Source organism: Pyricularia pennisetigena, chromosome 3, assembly GCF_004337985.1.
Source record: "Pyricularia pennisetigena strain Br36 chromosome 3, whole genome shotgun sequence".
NCBI lineage: Eukaryota > Fungi > Ascomycota > Sordariomycetes > Magnaporthales > Pyriculariaceae > Pyricularia > Pyricularia pennisetigena.
Window position 1 is genome coordinate 1,357,669 of NC_043742.1, and position 19,066 is coordinate 1,376,734.

The 19,066-nt window shown below is 32.8% G+C and overlaps 4 protein-coding genes across 4 annotated transcripts; 3 read left to right on the forward strand and 1 right to left on the reverse strand.

Moving 5' to 3' along the window:
* Nucleotides 1-4,298: 4,298 nt before the first annotated feature.
* Nucleotides 4,299-4,756, reverse strand: PpBr36_02298 (uncharacterized protein; the record flags this gene model as incomplete). The annotated part of the gene is made up of 3 exons (XM_029889480.1): nt 4,299-4,351; nt 4,424-4,684; nt 4,753-4,756. 3 exons carry the CDS (start codon nt 4,754-4,756, stop codon nt 4,299-4,301), a joined length of 318 nt encoding a protein of 105 aa, XP_029753936.1.
* Nucleotides 4,757-6,700: 1,944 nt separating this feature from the next.
* On the forward strand, nt 6,701-7,059 carry PpBr36_02299 (uncharacterized protein; the record flags this gene model as incomplete). The annotated part of the gene is made up of 2 exons (XM_029889481.1): nt 6,701-6,713; nt 6,968-7,059. The coding sequence occupies 2 exons, from the start codon at nt 6,701-6,703 to the stop codon at nt 7,057-7,059; spliced, it is 105 nt and encodes a 34-aa protein (XP_029753935.1).
* Nucleotides 7,060-8,759: 1,700 nt separating this feature from the next.
* Nucleotides 8,760-10,200, forward strand: PpBr36_02300 (uncharacterized protein; the record flags this gene model as incomplete). Its single annotated transcript, XM_029889482.1, is given in 5 exon segments — nt 8,760-9,125; nt 9,175-9,227; nt 9,242-9,530; nt 9,564-9,659; nt 10,063-10,200. The coding sequence occupies 5 exon segments, from the start codon at nt 8,760-8,762 to the stop codon at nt 10,198-10,200; spliced, it is 942 nt and encodes a 313-aa protein (XP_029753209.1).
* A 3,432-nt stretch (nt 10,201-13,632) lies between these two features.
* PpBr36_02301 (uncharacterized protein) lies at nt 13,633-14,975 on the forward strand (the record flags this gene model as incomplete). Its single annotated transcript, XM_029889483.1, has 2 exons — nt 13,633-13,641; nt 14,640-14,975. The coding sequence occupies 2 exons, from the start codon at nt 13,633-13,635 to the stop codon at nt 14,973-14,975; spliced, it is 345 nt and encodes a 114-aa protein (XP_029753208.1).
* Nucleotides 14,976-19,066: the final 4,091 nt, after the last annotated feature.

Below are 19,066 nucleotides of genomic sequence, written 5' to 3' on the forward strand. Positions count from 1 at the left end.
GCTGCTATTGGATATATTTTGGCTTTCCGTGGTTATATACGACCTCGTACGCGTATCGATTAGCAGGTCCATATTTACGTTTTAAATTGCAGCGATCGCCAGTGCGGTTCAGATTATACCCTTTTATTCTAACGTGACAAATGCATTAAAAAACCGTAAAAAAAATGGTAAATATATTTGCTGGAATTTGGGAATAACGAACGGCTATAATCTGGCTGCTGGATTATTATTGCTGTTTTTATATTAAAATAAAAATATGCTTTTTTATAATTTGCGTCGGTTCAAATCGCCGGGCGGAAAACAGGAAACTGGTCCACGGCCAATATATTTAGGTATTAAAAAAGGGTTTGGTCCGAAAATAGGTAAATTTGGCATTAGTGCTTTTTTGCAATAAAATAAATGTTCTTATATTAACCATTTTATAGCTTTTATTGTAAATATTCTTTTATTGGGGGAAATTAATTCTAAGACCATACCACGGTTAAAAACGTTTAACTAAACCAAAATTTACCCTGGCAATTAAATATCTAATTCTGGTTTATTTTAAATGCGAACAAATTTAATAATAGGAAAATCGTTAAAGAAATTGCTTTCGAATTTCCCGTATAATTATATTGTAATCCTAAGCCGATATCGGTATAATTAAACGAGGGTTAAGGATTACCTAAATCCGTGGCGCAGTTACCAATTCCTAATTTTGGGCCTTTTAAATTTTACGCACCCGGAATAGGCGTAACCAAAAACCCGATCGGTATCGGGCCCAATTTCGCCTTTTTCGACTCCCAGGTTCTTGTTTCCCGAATCTTAATTTGGGGCCTTTTGGGCGTCCCAATATTTTAAATATAATGTCCGTAAAAAATGTCGATTTAGCGGCGAATTTATTATTAAATTATATTCAAAATTACTGTATTCCAAATTTCGATAGCAAAATTATGGAAAATAAAACATGTGACAAAACCGACGCGGACGCTATAAAGGTTAACGATTTTTCCTGTCACAACCCAAAACTAAATTACCAGGTTTGAAAATTGATTAGAATTTAAATATTTTTCCCTTAAATATTATGTTCCACATTTTACTGTTTTTTTTATTTCTTTATTAATTTGCTTAACCTCGATGGCGCTTTATTATTATTATTACTAATTGCCTACCTGTAAATCGTTATTATTGGCGGGCAAAATTCTGGGAAAAGTTAAATCGTTAAAAGCTTTACCGGTATTACCTTACCTCGCAATGCCACATTTTTCAATCGTTATTTTACGGAAATAATCTGCTGTAAACAGGGTGTGAAAAAAATTAAAACTATTGCAATTGCTAATACAAATGCGTTTTCTAACGAAATGGCCAGTTTATAAAAATTTACCCGTTTAATAAACGCGGACTTCGACAGCGAAAAAATGGCCGAAATTTTTGAAAATACTAACAGGGTTTTCGGAGTTGGCCAGGCAAATTTACGTTCTGCATTTAGCGAATATACGCTTAATTTAGAAATATAAGGCCCAAAAGTAGGTACAATATTAATTTTGCGTACGTAAATAACATATAATTAACGATTTCCAGGGCGAAAATATAGCAATAATTAATATACGAGGTCTTTTTTACAAAAACATTTATAGTAAAATAAGCTATTTTAACCCTAATATACTGGTTGGACGAAAATTAACTACTTTTGCAATTAAAATGTGATAATTGCAAGCGATATTGTTCTAATGCGTAACATAGTTACAAATTATATAAAGGGTCCGAAAATAATGTAAAAAAAAATAGTAGCCCTTTTAATTATAATAAACGCTGACAATTTGAATTAATATCCTGGTTATCGTTCCTGCGAATCTTTTTTTAACTACCCAGGAAATTTTCAATTTCGCGAAAAAAACCGACGAAAAGGGCGTTAAAATAATAAAAATTTTTATTAAACCCGATTTTACCATCGAAAAATATACGCAAAAAAATGCTATTGGTTATTAAGCACGCCGTAGATTTTTATAAATGTTGGCCCAATTTTCTTCTGTTTTAAATAAACATGGCCTTAAATTATACTTTATTAAAGCGTATTTTTGCATTTTCGGTTAAACTATTACCGTCCCTGTTAAACGTTTTTTTAACCCTGGCGCGAAAACCAATATATAATTTAGGATTAATACGGTAAATAAAAGCAATGCGCTCGCGTTCAGCAAAAAATTTAATTATTTTTTCGGCTTTTTGGTAGCACGTTTCGATTTTTTTGGTTAAATAATTCTGCAATTTATTGCGGATCGTCGTGGGATAAACCTCGATTATAACAGTTTCGATAAAATTTTATACCGCGATAATGTAAATTTTAATATATATTAAAACCAATATTTCCCAGTTTTTTAATTCTTTTTAAAAAACTTTAATAATTGAGCGATTAAAGGTTTCGAAATCCGCTCCCTATTGGTCGGTGCAAACCGTTTTAATATATTTTAATATATTCGGGTTAATATTACCAAAATTAAACCTCGTTTTTATAACATTTTTATAATCCCTCGCCGAATTAAGCAGATTTTTAACATACCGAAGGTTCGTTTGCTTGTTTAAAAGCTAATTTATAATAGGAAAAATGGTATATAAAATCGTTCCGGCCTAATAATGGAGTTAAAAGTTGGCCAATTATTTTTAAAGCTTTTGTTACCGCTTAATAACTCGGAAAAAAGCTTTGGACTGGTTACCGTATAATATAATTCCTTTTTAATTCCGAAAACATTTTAGCTTTTATTATAATCGATTCGGTTTTTATAAATAATAATTTTAGCGAATTGGTTATCCAATTTACCGAAATACTCCTTAAATTAGCTTTAAAACTTTTTAAATTCCAATATATAATTATTTACAGTTTTTTGGAAAATTTCGGTAAAAGCGAAAAAATATAAACGCCGCGACCGTAAATTACCAAAATTTATTTGAAAAAATTCGAAATTATAAAACTGGGGGGTAACCTTATTCCTTATATTATACCAAAATAGGTTAATATAATAAAGGAAAAGGTTAAATACCTTTATCCTCAATTCGTGCATTCCAGCTTTATAAAAATGTTTTACTTCGGACCAGGGGGCCTATAAAAAAAAACTGTTTTTTAAAGCCCGCCTTTGGGCGGCCGTTATATTATTATTCGGGCCGCGAATTTTTAATATATAATAACCCAGGTTTAAATCGCTTTCCATAATATAACAATTATTATAAAATTATTTCGATACGCTTTATCGAAAATGTAATTCGCCTAATCGCACGCCAACTCCTAAATGTTTTTAGGTAGGCATTTTTCACGGTTTTTAACTCCAATTTCGTCGCCGCTTTCACTGAAAAACAAATCGATTAAATTATTTATAAAAACCCGGAGGTTATAGTCCAACGTAAAAAAATCGATCGCGAAATTGCCAATTTGAAAAAAATTTTCACCTTTTTCCATTGGTAATATCGCCAACATAGTTTTATTGGGAAAAATAAAATGTTATTACGTTTCGAAAATAATAGTAAAATAATAGGAAAAGAATTTGGATGAAAAAAATGGGGTTAATAAAACTGGTGTTTTAACATGGAATAATATTATGGTAAGGTATAGGAATATAATTAATGCTGTTATTATGTAAATTAATTTATTTTTAGCTGGATGGCCGTTTTTATTACGGGTCCTAATGTGCTGGTTTTCCAGGCGACCAAATACAGTAATATTTAAACGGATTACTATCCCCCATTTTCATTTCCCCCCTGCGCTGTTTTTACCAGTTTAAACTTGCTAATAATATAAAATCGCTATTAAAAGGTTTTGCACAAATAGCTGCGTATTTAATATTTTCGTTATAAATTGTTAAATTGCCTAATTTTGGTGGGATATTTATCCAAAACCCGTTCCGAAAAGCGAAACTGGCCAAAAAAAATGGACGAAAACCAAACAAATTGTAGCACTAAAAAAAATCCGAACCAGGTATTAAATCGGAAAGGATATATAACGTTTAACCTGTTACGAAGCTGTTTTTTTCCCTCGTTTTTAATACCAGCGATATCCATTATATCGCTGGCCCGGACGAATAAACCGCTGTAACCGTATTGGGGGTATCCCAAAACGGCGCCTATATTCGGGTATTAAATATATGCAGCTTAATAACGTACTTTTCGCCGTGGTCGGTTCGGAGCACCTACCACGGTTCGCGTTTATCCGGTCCCAATACCGACATCTTTACTTTATACGGAAAATCGGTGCACCGCGAATCCTCTATTTCGCAAACCATAACACGTAAAACCCGTGGGCAAAAATATATTAACGGAACGGGTTGATTTTATTATTTAATTGCGTTCGAATATATGCAGTAAACCGACCAAAAAAAAGGTTTAACTATATTATTATATAATATGTAATAATATTTAATTTATTATTTTAATTGCAACTATTTGTTTATATATTTACTAAAATCCTTATATTTTACGACAATTTGTATTTTATAATCGGTGGTCCGGCTTGTAACGAATACTTTTATTTCGTGTTTTGGAAACGTATATTTGCCATCGGCTTTTCCGAAACTATAATAATTTTTAAAATTAATTAAACGCCGTTCCGTGTTCGGCCGAACTCCATTTCGATCCCGGTTCCGTTCCCGAAAAAAACTATACGCGATAAATTTATATTTGCTATTTACACGTTCCCTATAGGAATCCTTTTTTGTAAAAGCTTTTTCCTATTCGTATTAACGATAACCGTTATTTTTTTATTTATTATAATTTTTGCGTTTTACGTACGCATTTCTTTTTCCCTATTTTATATTTATTTCCTTAGGTAACGTTTTGGTTTACGCACCGGGATAAAATCGGACACGATTCGTCCCTTCCTTTTTAAAAATTAGTTTTATTGGTAGTTTTTCGTTTATTTTATCGGCGTATTTTTTTTTAAAGTGGTTATTGCTGGTTGTGCCAAAGGGCGAAAAATATTGTTCGCGTTTTTTTTTTATAATCGTTTTTTTTGTTTTTTTGGGATTAGGAGCAACTTCTTCCTTTTTTTGCATTATTAACGGGAGGTCGATAATTTTATTTATATTTTTTTTTTACAGACGAATATTTGGTCCCAGACCTCGGTTCCCCAGTTGAAGGATGCTGTAAAATGTTATTTGCGTTATTTATCCGGTCCATTATCCCACCGGACCCGTTTACCTTAATACGATGTCCATCGACGGGAATTTTGTAGTTTTTTCGCCGTCGACGTATTTCGTTAGTTTAACGTGTAAATTCGGCGATTTGAGGTCGAAAAAGCTTTCCAAATACGGCGACGAAATTAGGGAAAACTTTATATACCATTCCAGCTTTATTTAATATATTTGCATTAATAAGGTTGCGATATATTTTAATCCATATTACGTTAGGTGTAATTTTTCCGGAATCCTTTAACCGGTTTAAATCGGGCCGATTTGGTTTGGCAGTACGAAAAAACATTTAATTCGGGCTGGAATATTTACTGTATTAAATTTGAGTTTTACGGGTTGTGAATGTATGCTCCCGATACGATAGGAGCGTAATGTACGTTCAATTTTAAATTCGTTAAATAGTCCTTTAAACGTAGTAATAATAGCCCGGTTTGGGGAAATGGCCCAGATTTGGACCTTAATTAACTGAAACTGCGCCAATGCAAACCCCGCGTGTAAAATATTAATTGTAGAAGCGATAGCCGAATTAATATAATTAGAAATTCACGAACGTTTATTTAATAAAACAGCCTAAAATAATTTCGGGTTTTGGAATTTTTAAAACAAAAGGCTAAAACTAACTACGGTACGTTTAAAAAACAAAAAAAACGAGTTAATACGTAATAATTGTGTCAAATATAACGGGGTAAAATTTGTACCATAATATTAAGGTTAAATCGATTTAAAAATAACCAAAAAAGAAAAACCAGTCCCGAAAGGGATCCGGTCCCGAAATTGGCCCGCGGACCGGTAATGGATTGCGATTATTTTTTAAAAAATTCGCAAATCGAAATCCAAAAGCTGCACAGTGAAATTCGAATATAAAAGAAGAAATTCCCAGGTAGGTGGAATAGTAGGGGTAATGTGCGTTTTTTTTTTATATATTAACGCATCCTATTTTTTTACACGCTGTTTACTACCGGTTTTTGCATTAATTTAAAATTCCTACTTTTTTAGTTTTTTTATTTATTTTGGTTTATTATTCGCTATACGTTATATTTCGGCTTTTACAATCCCCAGTTTTTTTTATTTTTACGATATTAGCTTCGGTTTAAACGTCCCCAAAACCGACGGAATATTCGGCGTTTAATGGAAACGTAACTTCGATTTTAGTAACCCGTTGCACGTTTTAATCGGTTCCGTCTTTGGTTACGTTTTCCCAAAACCCTAATAATCGCGAAAAAAAAACAAAATAGGACCTTAATTTAACGTAACAATTTTTTTTCGTATTAAGGTAAATGTTTTGCCTTATAAGGGATTTGGGATTCGCGTTTATTTTTATTTATTCGTGTTTACTAATAAATTCCAAAGCGCCGCGGACCGGTTTATTTTTCTTCCGGACGATTTTTAATTTATATTTAATTTCAATTAAACCCAGCAAGGCGCCGGCGATGGCGGTATATTTATAATCGCAAACTGCAAAACTTTTCCCGTTTTGGTCGGGACGGGTTTTAGGATGGCCGTTGGTTATATGGGACGTAAATCTGCTTTTTAATTTCGTTCCCCCACCAATGGAACGACCCGGTCCGACCTATTTTTTAACCCGGAAACAATTTATAATTTTAATATTTTCCACACCCACCCCCGATCGGCAAAATTGTAATTGGTCGTGGAAGGACGGCTAATTATTAAAATAATACCCGAAAACGGAATTATGGACGGCGAAGGAAAACCCCGCGTTATTAAAAACGAAATTGAAATTTACCAAATAACGCCCTTTTATTAAAATTCGGTTTATACGTAATTTAACTTTAATTATTCTAATACCGTTTTCGTAGCTGTTTTTTCCAGCGAGGATCCCGGCGCCGGCCAGGTGGTCGAACAAACGATCGCGTTTACGGATAATTTAATCGCCGCCGCGTTCGGGTAATTGATTTTTGGCGAAAATTTCGAGGTTATACGCAAAGCGATTCCCAGTAGCATTGTTTTTGGGGTCGAAAACTGCCTGGAAACGTGCGGTATTAAAAAGAAATCGATATAATTCGATATAGGTATGTAAGGTATTTTAAAAAGCTATTTTGTAAATATAAATTTATATAAAATATGGTAAAATGTTTTTGTAACGAGAAACCGGTATTACCGCAACCGAAGCGAATTGCTCGAAAACGGCAAAAACTCCTTTTAATAGCTAAATTAAATTGGATATATACAGCATTAATTTATTTACCTATATATATTCTTTATATTTTGCGCGTATAATATTTATTATAACGAATAATATAAATTATAATTTATTATATAACCGCTACCACAATTTTGGACCAATTAATTTGAAACCAATGCCGTAATTACCGCCGTATTATTCGCTGCCACTCCCAGATTTTGGGAGTGTAATAATCGGAATAGTTATGCCATAATACGCAAAAAATGGGGAAAAAAAGAAAAAAAAGAAAAAAAAAAAAATGGTAACGGTTTTTTTTATCCAATTGTTATACCTTTTTAAAATTGTCCAAAAGGTGGGCAAGGAATCCCATTTTGGGAATTTGCCAGGAATAGATTTTGGTTTTGTAATTTGTAGTAAAAATTTAAATTAAACGACGTATTTGCACCGAAAATATTGTACAGTGTAGCAATGCTAAATGGTTTATATAGTTTTGTTAAAAATGGAGGCCAATCGCATAAATCTGTCCGCTTTTAATTTTAAAACTGTGATAATGGGCGCTGTAAACGGTTATCGCATTAATTTTATTGTACCAATTGGGTTCCGATAATTTTAGTATAAAATTCCGTATTTATACCTAAAATCCCGAAATTGTCCCAAATAAAAGCAGGCAATCCCATTTTAAGGAACGCACTAAATACGGCCCGTATTTCGTCCCTTGTTCGGATTTGCAAAATATATAAATAACAAAAAAGCAGCCGGTACCGTCTGCCATTTACCGTTTAAATTACAGCATATTTCGGTATAATTATTATTTTTAACTGGTTTTGGACGCGCAGCAGGATAAAATTAAATTCCTGGTATTAAATAAACTGCAAAAGGTTTTTGAAATTATACCCAGCCCGGATGTCCAAAAACCGTCCTTGGTTATCGTTATTGGAAAAGCAGTTAAAAAAGTTATATTAAAAATATTTGGGATTAAAAGGAATTGAAAGCCCATCGTTAACCAAAATGCATCCGAAATCCATTTTTATATCGACTTTTCCAGCGTATTTGGCACACCGCTGCTTATAACGGAAACCAGGGTTTGTAAAAAAAAAGGCCGTAAAAATACCGATAATATATATTACGAAATTACAAAACAGCTAATAAAAAAACCAAAATCCTTTTATAATATGCAAATACCCGTAAATAAGTTGCATACCAACCTTTTCGCTGCGTTTACCGACGTATTTTGTTTTTTCTACGAAAATTTTGGAAATTTTAACCAAATTACCATCGAATTGGCTTTTTGGTTCGACCGAAGCCTTCCGTCCAGCTTTTCGGGGCGGGTGCGCCCGCGATTAATTGTAATAGTTGGTTAAAACCCAGGGATAAAGGTAAACGAAAATAATATACGAAAAAAGCTGTTTAAATTAATAAAAAAATACACCGTTAAAAACCCCTACGCCGTGTTTTTAACAGTGGAAATGGTTGCGCTATTCCCAAACGAAATTATTTCCAAATCGGCGCGGTATAAACTATTAAAAAAACGTATAATAAATAGTTTGGATTCGGCGCGAAATAACAGGTTGCAATTAAGGTATGATTTTTCCGTAACCCATTTTATTATTTTATTTATAAACGTTTGCGCGCAATTTGCGGGTAACCTGGACGGTTTTTTTAATTTTGTTAAAATTGCCAGGAATTCGAACCCGATAGCCCAAAGTTTATACGTATACCTGTCCAACTTTTTCAATTTCGTAAAACCCCCGAACGATATAGTTATCTTTACTGCGCCTATAATCGCGTTAAACTTCCTATTAGATAATTATCCACCTGGAACCCATTATACGGTATAATTCCGGTATTTAACGAACTAATAAACGTAAAAATATTATTTAGATTTTCACCCCGAGGACGTGGTTCGTTATTTATATAAAAATATCGTTACCCGGGTTTTTAAAAAAAGCGTTTCGAATTTAAAAGGTCGTAAAACAATATCCGTAAATACGTTTATAAACTTTATAAAAACCCATTTAAAAAAATACGTCGAATCGTTAATCGCCGGTGCAATTCCCACCGCCGATATCCATTCCGAAAACTTTATACGTTTTGCAAACAAATGGGCCGTTATTAAAAGCTCGGACACCTATTTGGTTTGTTTGCGGCGGCGGCCTTTATACGATTTGTGCCCTGGATATACAATTTATAACAATTGCGTGCGTATTTTTGGTTTTTATACGGACGATAATCCGTCGGTTTGGACGTTCGAAAAATATATTTTTTATTAGAATCGCTTATCCGAAAAAACGCGGATTCGGATCCACCCCCCGACGGTAGGCGTAAGGGTATTTTGTTTCGACGGTGGCGGGGTCCGCGGCACCTTAGTATTAAAAATATTGAAACGGATAAAAAAACGCGTAAATTTCCCTGTACCGCTGCAATAATTTGTTAAAATAGTATTCGGGATTAATTCCGGTACGTAATTTAAAACCCCCGGGCTTTCGACCCTGTTAATTTTTACAAAATGGTTTTATCGTTGCAAATATATTCGTAAACGGGTCCTCCATCGCCCAATTTATAAAACGATTCGAACTATTGGCCGGTCGGATATTTCGACGCCGAAAACTTTTTAACACGTCGCGCCTATTTTCGTTTTTCAAATTTATATTTTTATAGCTAACTACCGCCTGGAGCCCCGTATTTTTCCTGGGCCAATTTGCTGCATTTTTGATATTTTATTTTAATAACGGGTTATATTTTTCGCAATAAATTGAAAACGTATTAAAGCATATATTTGGGGCCGATAAAGGAGTTTTGGACATTTCCAGCGCTACGGCGAATGGAAATTTTGTCGGATTCCCCGTCGCCACCGTAAACGAGGAACCGATGTGCCGCATTTTTACTAATAGAAATAAAATTTATTAAAACAACCGCCACGCGAAAAAACCGATAAAATGTTTTGCCGTGTTTGGCAGTAATGTATACGACGAAATTATACCTACGAAAACGAATAAAAAACTAATATTATGGGAAATGTAAGCTTTTTTAAATTAAATATTAAAAAAGAAAATTGGTAAAAAAAAAAGAAATTAATGTTAAAAAACGCACGAGCGGTTTTTGCAGCGCCAGGGTATATATTTAACCGATAATTTATTATTCAATGCGAAAAAAAAGGTTTAATTCGAATATATACAGGATTTTTTCACTTAAGCATTTTGCAGGTTTCGGTATTTTCCAAAATGTTGGGCTATTAAAAAATAACCCATTTTTGTTAACCTTTACCGTAATGGCGGCTTATTTTCCCGACGTTAAATAGCCGGATTTTATAATTTCGATAAATACCGGCGAATCGAAACCGAAAACGGCGAACCTATATCCGGACGAAATTCGTAATATTTGGAAAAACGGCGTTTTTCCCAAACTTTATCGTTTTTTTTTTGAAAAAATAAAAAATAAAAAGCTAAGGCAGTTTTTTTAAATAAGCCCCAAATATTACCGATTCGACGTATAATTCGACGGCGACCTGCCAAAATTGGATAATTTCCGGAGTATTTTAAAATTTCAGGTCCAAAGTGAGCACGATTAATCCATTTCCGGAAAAATCGAGCGCATAACCCGCTGTTTGGTGGCGTTTTTGTTTTATTTCGAATCGGACGCCGTACCGCAACGGTTTATGGGGAAACAGGTTATTATTAGGCGTATTTTGTATACCCTTTTACCGGGCGAACCGGGGTTTACCGAACTGTTTAACCGTTTGCGTAAAAATTTAATTTGTTTTTGGATTAATAATTGGCCGATAAAGAGAAAAATAGACGAATGGGGACCTTCCAAAAGCTGCCGTTTCCAAAAACAAATCCAATTTACCATATAAAGCAGTTTTTCCGTTTTGTTAAAGCAAAACCGCGAAAACGCCTGTAAAATAAACGGATCGCCGTTTTTAGCGGAAAATTTGGTAAATTTGCAAAACCTCCGGGGAACGTTCGGGAAATTGAATTACAAACGGTTATAAACGGGGTCCCAAAAAGGCGGTAACGGGAAAAGGAAAAAATTATTATAAATTATATTATTAATAATTTCCCGTAGGGTTTTGTATTTGCGTTTTTTTATTTGTATTTTTATATTATATTTACAGGCGTTTGCTATATTAATAAATTTTATAAACGTTTTGCATTTAAATATTTAAGCCGCAGCAACCATATTTTAATTTTTTTAACTTATGCCGGCGGCAACACAAATTTGTTCGAATTCGAATTACCAAAGGCTTTTTTGCAAACTACCTACGCAAAAGTGCTCGCCGGTTTTTATTTCACTATATAATTTCCAATTAGGAACGATAATACGAATAATAAAAAACAGCTTTTAAATAATTTTCGTTTGGCCATTATCGAAAGCTAAAACGATTAGGAAGGATTATCGCCTTTATTATTTTAATTTTTAAAATGTCCAACGATTTTAATCCTTTTATAGCGGCTGTTCCAGCCGCTGCCACTTTTAGCTTTTATTTTCTTTGTATATTCGCCTTTTTCAATTATGCGGTATTTTGCTTTTATTTATGCAAAAAAGGAAAACCGCGCAACCATACCTGTTTAAACAATTTACAGCTTTTTTATGTATGGTCGATCCATTTAGCAACGTTTATTGGGGTCCTTTTTCTACTATATTTTTCTTCCCGATATTTATATATACTCGCATTTTATTCCTGGTTAATAATAATTCCACAAATAAAGGAAATTGATTTTAATACGATGCGATTTTAATATTAATATATTATAAATATTATAATTAACAGAAACATTCCCGATATAAATATACCCCAAAGCACCAGTTTATTTATTCGGTATTTATTCCATTAATATTATATTTGTAATTGGCTGCCAAAACCTAATAATAGTAAGCTTAATCGCCAGTTAAGTTGTCCTTTATATAAGGTGTTTTATTTACCGTTTAACCGAGGCGGGTGCGCTTTTGTTTATACGTTTAATATAAAACTCCACCATTAACCAAACCAAAATAATTTTAATAATCCATATCATTTTCCGAATCTTAACATTATTAATTATCGTTATAATATTACCTTTATTTATAAAAACTATTAACATGTTTTTTTGGTTATATTTTGTAAATTTTAAAGCTTTTACCAAAACGGGCTGCGCCTCGCTAACCCCGACCGGCAATTGCAGGCCGAATTCGTCGTTTTTTTCGTTGCCGACCTCCTGGTATATATTTTATTTGCGGCGAAAATAATTATTGGTCCGGGTTCCAGTTTTATTTTTACCACCGAATTAAATTTTTAATAAAGTCCGAAAGGTCGGTCCATTATATATTGCCGTAAATTACTTTACCTTTTTAGCGTTAAAACGAAATAAGAAATTTAAAATATACCGTAGGTTTTATATTTAAGTATACCAGTTTTAATGGGGTTTCGTTTAAAAGGGGAATATATAATATTTTTACCCAGCAAAACTGTTAAATCGTTTTACAAATACTGCTATTGCTTTTTTTTAATTTTTTTTATCGGTTTTATTATAAAAATTGGGCAAATTTTTGCTACCGTCAGCAAATTGGCTTAATTTGGGTGGAAAACCAGTTCGGTCGATGCGGAGCGGTATTGGTTACGGCGTATCCGTCCAGTATTTCCTCGGCCCAAATGTAAATAATTTTATTTCCGTGCCAATTAATCCCAAAAATTCGAATAATAGTTTTATCAATTCTTTTCCCCAATTTCAGATTACAATCCCTTTTATTATTTTTTTTTTGCACCAATTAACATATTTTTGGTTTTTTCCATTATATAAGGGCAAACTAATACCGTTAAACCTATTAAATTTTACAACCATGGGCTTAAACGTAATATCCCAATCCCGCTACCTTTTATTATTGGTTTATAACCTCCCGTCGCACTAGGCCATTATATACCGGTTAACCAATCGTTTAAAATTAAAACCTTTTATCTTATATTCGAACCAAATTTGAAAATTACCCAAAAGCCCCGTGGATACGCATATAATATTAACAAATAGCTGGAAATTACCAAACGCGTGGCCAATAATTCGAATTCGGGATTTAATTTATCGCTATATTAAATGGATTAATCGCATTTAAAGCCAAACTATGGTATTAATAGCAAACTACGAACCGAATTTGGAAACCGGCGAAAGCATTGTTTAAACAATCATACAGCCTAACCGCCGCTAATAAAATTGCCCCAAAATCCAAACAAAATTGCCGCAATAACCGAAATTATATTTAAAATAAAGCAGTTCGCGGAATATATTATTTATACCGAACTTTTTGGCCTAATTGGCGATTTAAAAAAAAATTCGTATCCTAATGTAACGGCAGCAAAGGTTAATAAAAATGAAATTGGTGAAAATTAATTCGTCGAATTAACGGATCGACCCACTAAACGGCAAAAATTTTGTACAGGATCCGAAAAACCGATGGGTATTTCGTATTATTTTGCGCAATATTAACCGAATTGGGATAAAAACCCGATATGACCAATACCCAATAATTTATTGCAATATTTTTTGCCCGCCGTAACCGAAGACCATACGTTAGCAGGTATATTAAAAAAAAAGCAAAATGCTGCGGGAAACAATTTTTTTATAAATTATTAAAACAAAGGTAGCGAACCGGAATTGATTAAAAAATTTGCAAAAATAAAAATGGTAAAAAATTCCCGTTTTAGGGATAAAAAAAATGAAATAACCCCTAGGGGTAAAACAAATCGTTAAGGCCAAATCGATAACAAAAATGCAAATTTAATAGAAAAAAATAAAAAAAAGGGAGGTTATATAAGGTTTTTATTCGAATTAAAAATGTCCCGACGAAATAAAAGGCGCGCGGTTTAAAAACGGATAAATGGATAGTGGATTTTCTTTTAGCAAAAAGGATTTACGAAAAAACCGGCCTTAAACAGTATTTCGCCCGTTGGAAACCAATATAAATTAATAAAAGGGATATTAACCCAGGGTTTATTAGGGATTTTAAAAATAAAAGCGTTGGGCTAAACGCAACCCCGATTTAATGGATATTTGGGGCAGAAATTGGGAAAAAAGGTAATGGTTACGTTTTATTACATTAATTTTGGCAATTCTAAATTTGGTCCGAAATTAAATTTAAACCTGAATTTGGACCCAAAACTGGTTTAAAATAATTATTATTCGTTACGTCGTTCCGTTTTTTCAAATTTCGTTTAAGGTAAATTTTATAATAACGTATAACCGATAAAAACTATGGTATCGGTTTGAAAATACATTTTATTTCCACCAAACGTTGAAAATAACGGTAAAAAATTAAATTTGCAGCATTAACTGTGGTTTTTAATATTAAAAAATCGATTTTTAAACGCGCCGATACAGGAAAACGGCCTATTCCACCGTGTCCTAAACTTCGGTACAGGTACTGGTATTTGGGCCACCGAATTTGCAATTAAAAATCCGGCGACCGTCGTATATAATATGGACATGTTCGCGTTTTCGCCACCCAAAATCCCACCAAATTGCAAATTTATTATTGGAAATATTATTGCGAATTGGAAAAAACTGGCAGGTTTGCATTTAAACCAAAACTGCGGTAATTTAAAATATTTCGATTTTATCTATAACCGCATATTCCTGCTTATATACCCAAACCAAAATTTAATAATTCAAAACTTTTTTAACAATTTCCGGCCCGGTGGTATTATTAAATTTTAGGAAATGTACCAGCCAATTCTTTTAAACCTACCTCCGGAATACCTAAACCATTCGCTATTACCGGTAAAATGGTTATATTATACCACGTTAGGAACGATAATTTTCGGGATCGATTGCATATATGCGGAAAAGAAATTGGAAAAAACATTAAAGCAAATCGGGTTTGTCGATATCGAGATTAAAAAATACAAATGGCCGTTCGGAAGCTGAATGGCGAACGAATACCAAAGTTCAAATCGCGAAAAGTTGAAAATAATGGGCGATATATGTGTTTAAAACTTTTTTTTAGGTTTCGACGGAATATCCAAACTCCTATTCGCCAAAGGCCTACAATGGGAGTTAAAATTTGTAAATTTATACGTTAATAAAATTAAAAAAACGTTTTAAAAGGGCTAATTTTACGTACTGGTTATAGTTACCTGGGTTAAATAATTATATTAAAAAGCGTGCCAAATAGTTTAACGAATAAAAATAATTATGCGAAATAAAGGCGAAAAAAATGGTAAAACATTTCCCTGGTTTAAAAGGCAATAATATATAGAATTTATAAAAAATACCTATTTTGGATTTAAAAGAAAAAAACGAATAAAGCAGCATTACCCAAACGAAAAACAAATGAAAAAAAAAAACGGTTGGAGTTTTTTATATTATTTTTTACCATTAATACCCGTTAATTCGCAATTTTTTTATTGTTCGATAACCAATTTTGCTATATGCAAATAGGGCGCCAAAAAACCGACAAAATTGTTTTGTTTAGGAAAAATAATCGTATAATAATGGTCGACAACATTTGGATTTCGGGATTGAAAAATTCGGACGGGATTGCCGAATTTTCCGAAACTAGATAAATACGAAAACCGAAATGGGTAAAAACAAAAAAAAAATGCATGGCGCGAATAGGGCTTCAAATTAAATAAAATAAATTGCGAAATATTCCCCGCTGGGTTTTGGTTAGCAATTGTCGGTTAATAGCGATTTTATAAATTATTATTTAAAATGGGATAATTTACCAGGACTTAATCTCCTAAACCTGTTTTACGGATATATAAGGCTCGGTTTCCACAAAGATTAAAATTGGTCCAAAACTAAATTGCAACGAAGCAATATAATTCGTATAAATTTTATTGGACCTAATATAAATTTGACCCTCGTTATAAAAGGATTGCAATTTACCGTCGCTATATTTAAATGGAAAATTTTCGCGCATTCCGTTTTCGCCTTTGTAATTTTTTTTTTATTTGCACCTTAATATTAAACGCATATGCGCTTTTAAACGAGGATATTATAAAATCCGGCATAATTATTTTGTAAACAAATAAAATCATTTAATTCCTTGGCGTTTTCGAATTGCTAAATTCAAAAATTTAATGTTACGCAAATCTTAAAACTCGATACGCTGCAACGGCGTTTCCCGCAGTAAAAAGGTTTTTTAAACGGTATAAAACCCGGAGCTCGTATTTCCAGCATTTTAAACAATTTCCAAAATATAGCAGAAACAATTGCTACATCGGTCCCAAAAATTATTAAAAATATACCCAAAATTATCAGCCAAACGCCCCAGCTTATTTCGGAACTAGTTCCCAAAAACTGCTCCCTGGGGACCGGAAAATTCTGTATCCAAATCGGTAGCAAAAACTTATATAACGCCCTGCCTTTTAACCTTTTTACTTTCATCGAACCGGAAATTGTAAAAATGTTAAAACAGCATTTTCAAAATATTGAAAATGTCGACGCTATTTTTACGCAAATTATAACGCCCTATTTCCGCCATACCCTTATAACCGGCGTAATATTAACTGGTATCGGTACTTTTAATGTCGTTATATCGGCTTATGGTCGTTTTACTTAGTTTAAAAAGTCGAAAAAGATTTTATTTTCACCGACGCCCATTGTTTTTATATTGCGGCTGCTTATTGGACTACTGTTTTGCGTTCCGTATATAATCCCCACTTTAACATTTTTTATAATTCGGTCCAAATTCGATAAATTACCGGTATGGATTGAGGTTAAAAATGGCGATATATTCGAATTTTCAATAAAATATATATATTATGCGCTGTTTGGGGCAATTATAAGCAGTACTGTACACGTTTTCGCAAAAGTTTTTTAAGGCCAAATTTTAACTTAATCGTGCCCTTTAAATACATTTTATAAACATTTGCTTTCTAACGTGGTTTAAAAATCGTATTTTTTGTATAAAAGGTTTACTCCTCGTAATTTTTATCCACCGGGATTAGCAATAATATATTTTATTTACTCCAATTTTGGCTTTAAATTTTGGAAGCGAAAAAACTATAACTTTCGAATAATATATATTTTGCGTTATTTTGCAATTCTGCGCACGACGTGCGCATTTGCTATCCAGCAATTATTTGCAATATATTTAGCAATCCCGCATTAATATATGGTATATAAAACCAATATACCTTCAAAACTCCTGTTTTTAATAAGTTTTTAAATTACACAAAATGCACAATTAACCTTTTTTTTATTATAGCTAAATTTAAAACGATTTTTTTACACAAATACCTTTCGCTTAGGCCATTAAAGTTTGTAAGGGTTCGTCGAAGGATAGGCGGTGCCACGGATAATTGCAATTGGCCTTTGCTCCATATTTATAAATATAATCGACGTCGTCCGCCCAGTTGCTTTTATCCAAATTACCAAATAACCCGGTATTTTAAATAATAATTGGGTAACGAGCTATAGGTTATAAACCATCCCATTATCCAAACGTTTTTAAATTTATATTAAAAGGTCGCAGCAAGGTTTTACCTGCTAAAAAAAACCTAAAAGGTATATTCTTTTTTAAAATAAAATCTTTTGGGAGGTAATTTCCCCCAAATTGCGGCGGGGCGGTTTTTTTCGAAATTTGTAACGTTATATAATAATCCCGTAATTTTACCCCTGTAATAGCGGTAAATTCCCCGTTAAATATATATAATATTAACGGTGGTAAAATTGCCTTTGTTTCCGTCGGTGGGCAGGGGGTGGGTGTCGCGACGGCTTCCCGGGATCCAGTAAACGTTATTAATATTATCCCGGTCGTTATAATTGCTAAAAACGCTACCATACCTTCGATATTTTCCGCGAAATGTAAAAATTGCTAATATAAAAAGGTTGTTTAGCTAACGAATTTAATTTATAGTTTAACGAACCATTTAATAGCAATATATGCGCAATAAAGGGCCTAAATTATAATATTTTTTTCACCTTTTCCAAACCTGGTACGTTTTCCTTTTTTAAATATTTTAAATATTAAAAGTTGAACGGCGCAGAAATTCGGTTTTTTATTTTCCTTTCTTTTTTTCGACTGTTTTTTTTTCCGTTAAATAACGATGTAAAAACACGTATAATTGGTATGCTAATAACCGCGATTGGTGGTAACGTGTATTGCGATTAAAATAGCCGTAACAGCGTGTTTAATTCGGTGAAAAGTTGTTAAAATTGGACATTATCCAGCCGAAATTCATGCAGGCATTAATTATTTATATTTTTATCACCCGGCGTAAATAGATATTCGGACCCGTTTAATTTCCCAATTTTTATTCTAATTTGTAATTTTACTGTTTTTATTTCCTAATAAAATGCTTTTATATTTTTTATAAAAAGCAAAATTTATAAAAGCAATAATATAATTAAATAGTTTCCAGCTTCCATCCTTTATTGCATCCAGCAGTCTTTCGCGACATTTATATTTAAAATAAAATACCCAGTTTCCTTATGCGTTTTTACGATTAAAGGGTTTGCAATAAATTAACGCCGTAATATTTATACAGCAAAACACCCAAATAATAATAGGTTTTATTATATTCCGGTGGTTGCGAAAGCGTTACAGAAATATTTCCCCGAATTGTTATTAACAAATTTAACAATAGCGTTTTATTTAAATTATCGGTTGGAACGCGATTAAAAACGAAATAAATGGGATAAAAATTCGTTAAACAGTTTTATGGTAAAAAAGTTTTGGGTTGTAACCAGCGCCCCGTTTAAGCCATAGTATTGGTGGGTTAAATTAACCGGACGCCGAATAGGGGAAAAATAAAAGTGATTTAATTGCCAATTTTTCGCCCGTCGATAGTCAGTTTAAG